General features: G+C 38.1%; 1 protein-coding gene across 1 annotated transcript; it reads right to left on the bottom strand.

The window, feature by feature from the left end:
* Nucleotides 1-468: 468 nt before the first annotated feature.
* LOC103931648 (receptor like protein 23-like) lies at nt 469-1,824 on the bottom strand. The gene has a single exon (XM_009341166.2). It carries the CDS (start codon nt 1,822-1,824, stop codon nt 469-471), a length of 1,356 nt encoding a protein of 451 aa, XP_009339441.2.
* Nucleotides 1,825-13,254: the final 11,430 nt, after the last annotated feature.

The following is a 13,254-nucleotide window of genomic DNA, read 5'->3' as shown; positions in this document are numbered from 1 at the left end:
TCAGAAATTACTAGGCCTAGTTTTCAGGCACAAACTCGTGTGTGAATTTTGTTTTTATGAACCCTTATTTATTGTTGTGTGAACGAACCTCATATATGATTGTTTGAACCTTGGATTGCCTCTAATACATATTAGATAACTCTGATATTTCATGTGAGTTGCTGTGTTTTTGCTTGACTAGCAATTTTGGCAGTTAAACTGTTTCTAATATCTATCTGTTGTTAAATTTGGTTTACTTTCGATAGAATCATGAATTCATGTTCTATTATTACATACATGGCAGGTGATCCTGCCCGGTACCAGTTTCACTTCATCTTACAGTACAATGCCGCCTCTCAGTTGGGTTTGTACTTTTTGTGGAACTAATATACCATATTGCAAAAGGAAGACTTAACTTTAAAAAGGAGTACAAAGAAATAATATAAAACAAGCAAAAAACAACACCAAATGCATAACCTTATAGTGGACTTATGAATTTCCTATCATCAGTTTGATGGTTTTAACAATCTCAATAAACCATTCATGCTTCTTTGTGATCACCACATCCGAAAGAACAACTCCCACTACCAACCCACTACCGAGTCCAGCCAAAACAAATTTCCAATCAAATTCAAACAAGCCTGAATCATTTTCTTCGATTCTTGAAGGCAACAGGCGAGGAGCCTTAGGATCTCCGCATTTCTTTGGCAAAGGATCTCCACACAATCCAGGGTTTCCTTCATATGAACCGCTACCGAATGAGATAAGTTGGGTTCCATGCGGTATTGGACCTGTCAAATTGTTGTTAGAGACAATGAATATGGCAAGGAATGTAAGCTGCGTGAGGCTTTGAGGGATTTGTCCTGAAAGCTTGTTTTGTGAAAGGTCCAGTGATTCAATCCGTCTTAAATTCCCGAAAGATGATGGGATGGGACCAGTTAGGAGATTACCAGATATATTGAATGAGATCAGCCCCTCTAGGTTCCCAATAAATTCAGGAATCCTCCCTTCAAATTTGTTGCTTGAGATGTCAATCACTGCAAAGGCTTCTTGAATCTTCGAATAATGTCTCTCCACACTTTTGCTAGTTATTGTGATTGAGTAAAATGTATAAAAGATTACCTTAAGACTAGGAGCATCAATAGTTGTGTCTACCTTCATATATGTTGACTGGTTTCGAGTGACACCCCTCATGACATTCCCGGAAAAGATGTTTTGAGACGGAAACTTGCCTCTGAAACTATTAAAAGATAGATCCAGAATTCGCAACGCAGGGAAATATTCAACATTGTCATGATCAGGTTCCTCTATCAGACCGTGGAACGCGTTCTGGTGCATTGCCAAAAGTTTTAACTCTGGAAGAGCCCCCAACCATAAGGGAAAAACATCGCTGAATTTATTGTGTGACAGATCAATAAACTCAAGTGTCATGCAGTTCCGCAATGACCTTGGTAGTTGCCCTCGCAATTGGTTATAACTAACATCAATCAACCTCAGACTGCTTGTGTTGGTGTATGTTTCAGGAAGAAAACCGCTGAAAGAGTTGTTTCCAAGTTTTAAAACTCGCAGATCAGCGCTGAAGTTTCCAAGACAGGGGGGAAGCGTTCCGCTCATATTGTTGTTGGAGAGATCAAGGAGCTGAAGAGAAGTCATACTACAGATCAATGGTGAAATTGTTCCATTTAGATTGTTGTTTGCAACACGATAGTGAACTGTGTGTGGTGGAGGCATCGGTAGCGACCCATGTAGCGTGTTATTCTGGAGCTCTAAAAATTGTAGGTTAACCCAAGGAAAGGCATTTGAATGCTGGACAATGCTTGAAAGGAAGTTGTGAGAAATGTCCATGTACGTCAAAGTCTTTGTGCTTGTGTTCAACATCCATTTTGGTACTTCACCATGCAAATGGTTGTAGGAAAGGTCCAAGTACTCCAATGTTTCTTGATACTGCAGGAAACTTGGGAACTCTCTTATGTTGCACGAACCCAATCCTAGAAAGTTTAACTTTGGAAGTAGGCTTGCATTCGTACTTTCTGTTTCTGTAAAAAATTTCAAACTGTTACGAGATAGTTTTAATTTGGTGAGCCCTTGTAACTTATGAAACATGTGGAACTCCACTGTACCAGTCAGATTATTATCAGTTAGATCTAATGCCTCGAGATTGATGAGATTGGATAAGGAATTAGGAATTGGACCGGTTAAATGATTTGAAGACAGAAAAAGTTTGGTGAGGTGGGTGAGATTTCCAATAGAAAGAATTTGACCCGTTAATTGATTTGAAGACAACGAAAGTTTTGTGAGGTGGGTGAGATTTCCTAGGGAAGGAATTTGACCGGTTAACTGATTCGAAGACATAGAAAGTTTTGTGAGGTGGATGAGATTTCCTAGGGAAGGAATTGGACCGGTTAATTGATTCCTAGACAGAGAAAGTTTCGTGAGGTGGGTGAGATTTTCTATGGAAGGAATTGGACCCGTTAACTAATTTGAAGACATAGAAAGTTTTGTGAGGTGGGTGAGGTTTCCTAGAGAAAGAATTTGACCGGTTAACTGATTCCTAGACAGTGAAAGTTTCGTGAGCTGGGTGAGATTTCCTAGAGAAGGAATTAGACCGGTTAACTGATTTGAAGATAGAGAAACTACTGTGAGGTGGATGAGATTTCCTAGAGAAGGAATTGGACCGGTTAACTGATTCGAAGACAGAAATAGTTTTGTGAGGTGGGTGAGATTTCCTATTGAAGGAATTGGACCAGTTAAATGATTCAAAGACAGATCAAGGGACGACAATTTGGTCAACTGTGAAATTTGGGATGGGATTTGGCCAGAAAATAAAGAATTAGAGAGATTAAGATGCATGAGCCTAGGGAAATTCCTAATGCTAGTAGGAATTCGAGAGTAGTTGAAGTGGTTGTCAGCGAGGTTCAGCACTTGAAGCTGAACAAGCCGGAAAAGGCTGCTGTTGGAGTTGATAGAGCCCAGGAGACAGCTGCTACTAAGATCAAGGCCAATAACATGACCCGCCCTCTCGTCACACACAATGCCATCCCATGCACAGCAGTTGCCATTTTGTTCCTCAGCTAGTTTCCATTGCAAAATCTTTGGATAATCGTCATCAGAATACAAGGCAGATCTGTTAATGATGAAGCTTTCCTTGAATTGCAGCAAGGCAGTCCTCTCATCGTCGCGACAAGATTGCTGCAATGAGGAAACTGATGAGCTAACAACCATGAGATGAAACAACACAACTTTTGAAAGTATATAACACATATTGGACACAAACAAGCACCGGCGGGATCCCATTGTGTTTTGTTCTGCACTCTTTGATATTAGCAATTTAGCATGGGAGTGAGGTTGTGAGAGAGGTTTTTTTTATAGACCAGTGGTAGGGGTTCCGCACCTTACTGTGTAAAACTTTTCTAATATGAAATGTGTATCACGATTAGGAGGGTCCATTGTTTAACTTTTCTAATATGAAATGTGTATCACGATTAGGAGGGTCCATTGTTTTTCCCCTATCGACTATGTTGAGAAAAAAAGTTTGTACACAAGATGTAGATAAATAATTCACTCGACATAATTTTACCTTCGTACATGTTTTCAAAAAGGGTTTTACTAATTTGAGTTCGATCCAGTCTAGACTATGAGTCTATTAATTACAATTCTTCGTTAAAAAGGAAAAACCCTTTGATTGCAATATGAATAAATTGTGACTTGGAGATTTGGGTTTTTGTTTGATTTTGCAGCTACACCTAAGTCATGCCCTAGATTGCCTACGTACCATTTGCGAGGGATCAAGCCACTCGTAGTTCATGTATGACTTGGTTTGAGTTTTTCAATGGGTGAATGACCCACTAAAAAAAAAAGAAAGGTTTTGTGTTTGGTTTATTTGAATTTGTTTGAGTGAATTTGGCTGAATGAACCACATATTCAATTTGGACTTGTGGTGAATTTGGTTGAATGAACCAGGAATTCAATTTGGTATTCTGGTTTTGCGATTACGTCTAGGATGTGGTACTAGACTACTTATGTCTCCTTGGCGGAGTCATATCAACGTAGTTCGTTATTTTCAATGAGTGAATGACTCACTAAAAAAGAAAGATTTGTTTACTTGGATTTGGTGCCTTACACAGTTTCAGCTTGTGCAGGTAAGAAGCGTTTGATGCCTTGTGCAGTTTTAGCTTGTGCAGGCAAGGACTTTGTGCCATTTGGAGCAACTTTGTACTATTTGAGATTTGATGTAGTTTTGTGTCATTAGAAATTTGAAGCTGCTTTGGGCCATTTAAAATTTCAAGCGACTTTGTGCTATTTCATCGTCAAGTCCAATTAATAGACGTCTTTGCGATGATGATAGGCCACCGATTGAACTTGATATTTGAACTCGGCTTGATGCCTTGAGTTTGAAAGGAATTATGGGATGACATTTTTCATTTCCATATTTTTCCTATTCTGCTTGTAGGTGGGCACAAGCAAGTGAATATGCCATCCAATGGATGGTGTCGCACTCGTTAAGTTGCTAGGATTTAACTGTACGACCAGGTTGACGTATGGCCATAACTTGAAATAACCCCCAAGGATATTGTTGGTTTATCCTATATCCACTTCAAAGTCTTTTATGAGAGTTTGCCCATAAGCTTGTTGATGTTAAAGAACAATGTTTGTGTTAAAATTTCAGTCTTGGAAAGGTTCGGAAGTATCTGGAACAAAAAGTGGATGTGAAACGGAAAGTCCGATTTCGTTACAAAACTTAGATGCATTTTTGGACTAGTAAATGACCTCGGATGATTAAAATCCAACGTGGTGTCATTTCCTTTCCAAAAAAGTATCGCAGACCCAATTCGAAGATCGGCCGACAAAGTTACAAATTCCAATTACATCCTTTTTCCATATTAAAACATTGATTGGTTAAACGTTTAATTAGGGACTAATTAATTATTTTTTAAACTCCAAATTATTTCAAACAGTTGTGGCTGTTTGAATTAAAATCAAACAGTTACACCTGTTGTGAAACGTCATCTTACTGCTTATATATTTACATCAAATAAGTCAATTTGCATACTCATTCATGCATACTTCTTAAGAGAGAAACACACATAAGTTTGCCATAATCAAAGTTTCGATGCTGAAATTTTTATCATAGATAATTGAATCTTGGTGGAGTAGACGCCTATAGAACTACAAGCATTGCGTAGGGGTGAAATTCTGTTTCAAGGACATTGCAAATCTGCAAAATCCGTTAGTTCATTGCATTTTGTATTTTTATTCTTGTGATTATATTCATATCTATTTCGTAAGTATAGTTACTTTTATTAGAAATTACTTTTCCATTAACTTAATTGATTCTGACTGTTGTTCCGCCAACAAAGCTTTCATGGGTTTATACCACTTTTATTGTCAAATAGAATTAATGGCATTTGCATTGTAAGCCTTTGCTTTCGAGACCTCCGTCACCATAACATGATTCGAGAGGACCATGGGTTTAATTCATTGCTTTCCTCTTTTACATTTTTCTTTGCTTGTGATTAGATATAAACGAGGGGATATGTGTGTGGGATTTAGCAGTTTTATACCACTTCACCCTTAAATAAAAGGGAATTTTACACAAGTACTACCTGAACTTGAAAGCATGTGTGCAAATACCACCTAAACTTTCAATTTTGTATTTTTACCACTTGAACTTTATCAGTTGTTGGAATCTACCACTTACCGTTACTTTCCATCCATTTTGTGGTTAAAACATATCACCTGTGGGGGCATTTTCATCAATTAACTTTCTAAATTTCCTCAAATCACTTTATATGAAAGAAACTGATAAACCAACATCAGGAGGAAGGGTCTTTGTTGTAGCAGGATAGAAGGGTTTCATGGAGAGAAAGGAAAACAACGATGTTTGATGAAGCACAAGTATTGGTATTTAGTATATGCCTAATTTACCTGAACTTATTTGTTACAATTGATGAAGCACAAGTTTACTATGGGTGATTTATGTTTTTTTTTAACTTTATGGAATTACAAAAATCATGAATCTATCGTTATGATGAAAAAACTAGTTTTACATGCCACAAAAAACACCGGATAGTCATCATTTTCCCATCACACCAATTATTTTACCCCTCTAAGAAGAGTAGCAACCAGAATTTTGATTCACAGGTTGTTCCCTAATCTACACAGTTGGAGGCCTGACGTTGTTCATCAGTTGGTTTGCCATCCCACAAATAAACTGTTTTAGGACTATGCAATCATAACTATAGCATAATCAATGAATTTATGTAACCCCTACAAGTGACATGCTTTAATGACAAAATGGATGGAAGGTAACGGTAGATGGTAGTTTCCAACAACTAAGAGAGTTCAAATAGTTAAAAACTACAATTGAAAGTTCAGGTGTATTGGCGCACATGCTTTTAAGTTCAAGTGGTAATTGCACAAAATTCCCTAAATAAAATTGATGGATATTTTTTATATACCACCCATTAAACTTTGAGTTTTGACCCTCTTCCCCTTTTTATTGCGGCTTGTCTCTTCTTCGAATGGGACTCTTGTCCGTGTGAATTAACCATACGACAACTCCGTAGATAGGAGCTGACAATTGACTTGACTTAGGGGGTAGGAGGAGCCGTTTGGCTGCTTCTTTGCTCCTCTGTGTTCAACTTCAGAATGCTTGCGTTCACTTCTATACGTAGAAGCACTTTAGTTAGTCATCTTCATCCATTAGCGGACATGTAATTAAAGAAAGTTGAGGTTCCATCATAAAACCAATTGGCAATAAGAGGAGTAGCTCAACCTCTTATAAGCCCATGCAAGGTCCCTCCTTCCATCAATGTGGAAATCATTCTCCACACGCCTCCTCACGTGTGACGAATTTCAAGCCTAATGCGTAGACAACACAACCGGGTGACGTTAAGCGCGTGTGGCCGTTTGGTTTCACACGTGGGACAAACTGCTCTAATACCATAAAGAAAATTGAAGTTCCACTATAAAACCAATTGGCAATATGGGAAGTAGCCTTCTTCCATCAATGTGAGACTCATTCTCAACAGTAATTACTACAAATGAAGACATCTTTTTCTTTAAACATGGCTGCACCATCTTTCAAACATAGCTGCTGCTTTTGACATTTAGTTAAGCATGGCTGTTGTGCAGCATCCTAGGATTCCTTCCATAACTGTTGCCTCAGGAGAACTTTCACACGGAGGAGGGACCAACGAGTACTTGTTGCTTCTGCTTTCTGTTTCTTTTGAATTTCAGAAAAGCCTTTTCCATGGGATTGGAATCCCACCCCAATGCTTTTTCTTTTTCTTTTAAGTTCAATGAACCATTTTGGAATCCCATACAAATACATCTTTTTGGTAGACCTGGCATTCGTGTCGTGTTTCTCGTGTTCGTGTCATTTTCGTATCATACCCGATAGCTTAACGGGCCGTGTCGTGTAATACCTGTTAAAGTAAACAGGTAATATGACCCGACCCGAAATCAACCCGTTAATATTATCAGGTAATATGACCCGACCCGTTACCCGTTAAGAAAATTATATTTTAAATCAATAAAAATGAAAAGAAAAACATAATTTGGCCCAAAAAAATGTAAAACATAATACTAAATTAGTATATACATATTAAATTTCGGAGTTGACCCCTTAATGAACGTTGTAAAGTTTTTCATTACGTGTGATTACATTTTTCACACTTATTATTATTAATTTTTCACTCAAATAAATAACATTGCTCATGAGATTTTTAAAAATCTACACTTATTTATACTTTCATCAAGTATAACATAAGATTTTATGGTGTCCACTAGTGTAAATATTTTAAATTGAAGATCGAATTCATTCATTGTATTCATATAGGGTCAATGAGTGTAGCTGTAAAAAATCATCAAAATCGAAGTTAAAATAACCATTAAATCGTAATATTTCGTTTATAACCGTCGAAAAGTTTTGTCTCATTACTTGATCTCTAAATGTTTTTTTTTTCAATTTTTGGCGTATGCGATCTCAAAGCATATATAAACAAGTTTGACGGTTGGATCGTTGAAATTAGTTTCGTAGGATGCGTATCCCATCAAAACGATAGATTCACTAACACTTAAGAGTTTATTTATACTTTCATCAAGTATAACATAAGATTTTGTGGTATCCACTAGTGTAAATATTTTAAATTGAAGATCGAATTCATTCATTGTATTCATTTAGGGTCAAGGAGTGTAGCTGTAAAAAATCATCAAAATCGGAGTTATAATAACCATTAAATCGTGATTTTTCGTTTATAACCATTGAAAAGTTTTGTCTCATTACTTGATCTCTGAATGTTTGTTTTTTGCAATTTTTGACGTATGCGATCTCGAAGCATATATAAACAAGTTTGACGGTTGGATCGTTGAAATTAGTTTCGTAGGATGCATATTACATCAAAACGATAGATTCACTAACACTAAAGAGTTTATTTATACTTTCATCAAGTATAACATAAGATTTTGTGGTATCCACTAGTGTAAATATTTTAAATTAAAGATCGAATTCATTCATTGTATTTGTTTAGGGTCAAGGAGTGTAGCTGTAAAAAAATCATCAAAATCGGAGTTAAAATAACCGTCAAATCGTGATTTTTCATGTATAACCGTCGAAAAGTTTTGTCTTATTACTTGATCTCTGAATGTTTTTTTTTTTTGCAATTTTTGGCGTATGCGATCTTGAAGCATATATAAACAAGTTTGATGGTTGGATCGTTGAAATTAGTTTCGTAGGATGCGTATCTCATCAGAACGATAGATTCACTAACACTTAAAAGTTTATTTATACTTTCATCAAGTATAACATACTAGTGTAAATATTTTAAATTGAAGATCGAATTCATTCATTGTATTTATTTAGGGTCAAGTAGTGTAGCTGTAAAAAATCATCAAAATCGGAGTTATAATAACCGTTAAATTGTGATTTTTCGTTTATAACCGTCGAAAAGTTTTGTCTCATTACTTGATCTCTGAATGTTTGTTTTTTTCAATTTTTGGCGTATGCGATCTCGAAGCATATATAAACAAGTTTGACGGTTGGATCGTTGAAATTAGTTTCGTAGGATGCGTATCACATCAAAACGATAGATTCACTAACACTTTAAGAGTTTATTTATACTTTCATCAAGTATAACATGAGATTTTGTGGTATCCACTAGTGTAAATATTTTAAATTGAAGATCGAATTCATTCATTGTATTTGTTTAGGTTCAAGGAGTATAGCTGTAAAAAATCATCAAAATCAGAGTTAAAATAACCGTTAAATCGTGATTTTTTGTTTATAATCGTTGAAAAGTTTTGTCTCATTACTTCATTTTTGAATGTTTGTTTTTTACAATTTTTGGAGTATGCGATCTCGAAGCATGTATAAACAAGTTTGACGGTTGGATTGTTGAAATTAGTTTTGTAGGATACGTATCCCGTCAAAACGATAAATTCACTAACACTTAAGAGTTTATTCATACTTTCATCATTTTGATGGGATACGTGTGACATCCCACATTGCCCAGGGGTGATCCTTAAATGTATATTCCCATCCCTACCTAGCACGAGGTCTTTTGGGAGCTCACTGGCTTCGGGTTCCGTAGGAACTCCGAAGTTAAGCGAGAAGGGGGCTAGAGCAATCCCATGATGGGTGACCCATCGGGAAGTTCTCGTGTGAGTTCCCAGAAACAAAACCGTGAGGGCGTAGTCGGGGCCCAAAGCGGACAATATCGTGCTACGGTGGTGGAGCGGGCCCGGGAAGTGGTGCCACCCTGGCCGGGATGTGACAATTTGGTATCAGAGCCTAACCCTGGCCGTGGTGTGCCGACGAGGACGTTGGGCCCCTAAGGGGGGTGGATTGTGACATCCCACATTGCCCAGGGGTGATCCTTAAATGTATATTCACATCCCTACGTAGCACGAGGCCTTTTGGGAGCTCACTGGCTTCGGGTTCCATGGGAACTCCGAAGTTAAGCGAGTAGCGCACAAGAGCACTCCCAGGATGGGTGACCCATCGGGAAGTTCTCTTGTGAGTTCCCAGAAACAAAACCGTGAGGGCGTGGTCGAGGCCCAAAACGGACAATATCGTGCTACGGTGGTGGAGCGGGCCCGGGAAGTGGTCCCGCCCCGGGCCGGGATGTGACAATTTTATTGTGACATCCCACATCGCCCAGGGAAGTGATCTTTAAATGTATATTCCCATCCCTACCTAGCACGAGGCCTTTTGGGAGCTCACTGGCTTCGGGTTCCATGGGAACTCCGAAGTTAAGCGAGTAGCGCACGAGAGCACTCCCTGGATGGGTGACCCATCGGGAAGTTCTTGTGTGAGTTCCCAGAAATAAAACCGTGAGGGCGTGGTCGGGACCCAATGCGGACAATATCGTGCTACGGTGGTGGAGCGGGCCCGGGAAGTGGTCCCGCCCCGGGCCGGGATGTGACAATTTGGTATCAGAGCCTATCCCTGGCCGGAAATGTGCCGACGAGGACGTCGGACCCCTAAGGGGGGTGGATTGTGACATCCCACATTGCCCAGGGAAGTGATCCTTAAATGTATATTCTCATCCCTACCTAGCACGAGGCCTTTTGGGAGCTCACTGGTTTCGGGTTCCATGGGAACTCCGAAGTTAAGCGAGTAGCGCACGAGAGCACCCCCTGGATGGGTGACCCATCGGGAAGTTCTCATGTGAGTTCCCAGAAACAAAACCGTGAGGGCGTGGTCGGGGCCCAAAGCGGACAATATCGTGCTACGGTGGTGGAGCGGGCCCGGGAAGTGGTCCCGCCCCGGGCCGGGATGTGACAATACGCATTGATGTTATACTTAATGAAAGTATAAATAAACTTTAAGCGTTAGTGAATCTTATCGTTTTGATGACTTGGAATAAATATATTAATTATTTATATATTTTAAGTGTTAATTAGACTATGTTTCAATTAGTATGTGATGGTATTTAATAATAAAATTACATTTATGTTTTTTATTACGTATTTTATTTTTATTCAAGTTAAAATGTTATAAGAGATATAAAAAAAAAAAAAAAAAAAAAAAAAAAGCTGATTATTTTTTTTCTTTGGGTTAAACATTAGGCGGGAAATGGATGGATATAGGTTGCAAAATTTCTCAAACATTAGGTGGGAAATGGATGAAACTCTTGAAATATTAGGCGGGAAATTAATTATTATAATTTTTTTATGTTTTTGGTATTTTTAAATTACTTGATATTTTTATTTTTAATGTGTTTTATGATTTTTAATCTCAATCTTTGCCTATAATATATTATAAAAATAAATAAATAAATAAAACTTAAATTTTAAAATTTATATAAAATAATAATAGAATAATAATTAATAAACAATATATACATATTCATTATATCTATTGCATTTTATAGTAAGTTTTTTTTAGTAGTTTAAAAAATTAAAATCATCAAAATAGCATTTTTCTTATCGTGTCGAAACAGGTTACTCGCGTGTCACTTTCGTGTAAACCTGTTAAGGACCCGTTATTAACGGGTTATTATCGTGTGACCCGATAATGACACGATTAGTTATCATGTTGACCCGAAACCCGTTATTTTCGTGACGTTTACGTGTCTGTTAACGGGTCGTGTAATAAATTGCCAGGTCTACTTTTTGGGATGAATGAGTTTCACCTTTCCAAGAGTTTTAATGCTTTTAACAACCTTGGCAGCACATCTGTGGAATCTGGTCCCAGAATTTCGTTATTTAATTACGTATCTAATTTTTTTTAATTCTGTATTTCGTATTTACATTATTTTAATTTTAATTTCTGTTAAATTTAGAATTTGAATCGTATGGTTACAAGGTATGAATTTTCGTAATTAATCTTTTAAAATATGTACTTATTTCAAGGTCACAATTAATATTTTTGAATAGAGCTCGATCCCACGAGTGCATAGCCAAAAGGCGTTTGCAAATCGGAGCTATAATGAAGAAGTTACCTTGAAGTTAAATATAAATAGTAATGTAGGAATTTCTATAAATGGGATTGGAAAGGACTAATCAGAGAGGGGATGGCCCCATTTATTGGGGGAAAGAACCAATAAGAAGGGGAAGAGCATGCCCAGTTGGCGGATCCCACATTATCCACGTGCAACCTGGTCTCTGACTTGGTTCTTGCACCAAATTTCCGACCCTATTCCGACGAACTGAGACGACCCACTACCAGCAAACAACTCAGCGGCTTGCCATCTTGCAATTTCACATCAACTCGAGTCGATTTGGCCCTGGTTCACAATGAACAGAGTTGTTAGGCTTCCACGGGTGCACATCGGTGATCTCACCATTGCCATGACTTTCGTCATCATCCATCACCACCATCTAACTCCTCTCGACGTCAGGAGCAAGACCCAAGAAAGGATCGAATCATTGGAGGTCGGGGGACGTTGAATCGAAGATCACACATTTCTAGGGTTTCCGGTGAACTATGTTGGAATTCAGGTGTTTCCTGGCCGAATTAGACCTCGTCCTAGGTATGAAATTCATCATTGTGACTTATTGTACCAGCCTGTGCAATTGGGGGACAATCAAAGATAGTCAGAAACTCAGGTTTTCGTTCATAGTAACCACTGTGCGTGACGGCACGTGGGGGACTTTGGTGTATTGGATTTTTGGACAACCAGACGTTCTCAATGTCTTGGGTCTGGCTCCAAGTTCGCTTGTTGAACATTAAACGATGGTTCGATTATTTTGATGTAAGGGAAAGAATACCGCCATTTGAATTTCATTGTTAATGTCGATCTGACCGTTAGATTGCTATGAAATATAAAAATGTTATCGTATGTAGTATATGAGGACCATAAAGACTTTGATGGTCTTGTGTTGTAAAGAAACGAGTCAAAACCTTCATGTCCCCCGTTTTTGAGTTAGGGAGGATTGCCCAAAGTATCGCGGAGGAAAAGCAAGTCATACGGAATGTTTTGTTCTTTTTCCAATAGCTCATCGATGCTTGGTTTGGTATTATATTGAGTGTTTCTAGTGTTGATGAGATGCTTCCCTAGGTGCTAAGTGTTTCCTTGGGCGCTAAGAAAGTGTTTCCCTGGGCGCTGATGAGTGTTTCAATTGGTGTTGACGAGTGTTTTCCCTTAGCGTTAATGAAGTGTTTTCCTCGATGCTGATGAGTGTTTCCCTAGGTGTTGATGGGTGTTTTCTGCACTGATTCTGAGGGCTTTGAGGAGTATTTGTTAAACTAACAAACACTGGAAACAACTGAGTAATCACAATAAGTTATGACTTGCACGAATGATGCATGGTGTGGAAGCTAAAAGCTCA

The sequence above is a fragment of a genome, unplaced genomic scaffold, assembly GCF_019419815.1.
Source record: "Pyrus x bretschneideri cultivar Hongxiangsu unplaced genomic scaffold, Pyrus_bretschneideri_v1 Contig24, whole genome shotgun sequence".
Taxonomy (NCBI): Eukaryota; Viridiplantae; Streptophyta; class Magnoliopsida; order Rosales; family Rosaceae; genus Pyrus; species Pyrus x bretschneideri.
This window is presented reverse-complemented; position numbering and strand designations above follow the sequence as displayed.

Coding starts and splice junctions, on each gene's coding strand:
- LOC103931648 (XM_009341166.2), bottom strand. CDS start 1,824: ATGGACATTTCTCACAACTTCCTTTCAAGCATTGTCCAGCATTCAAAT.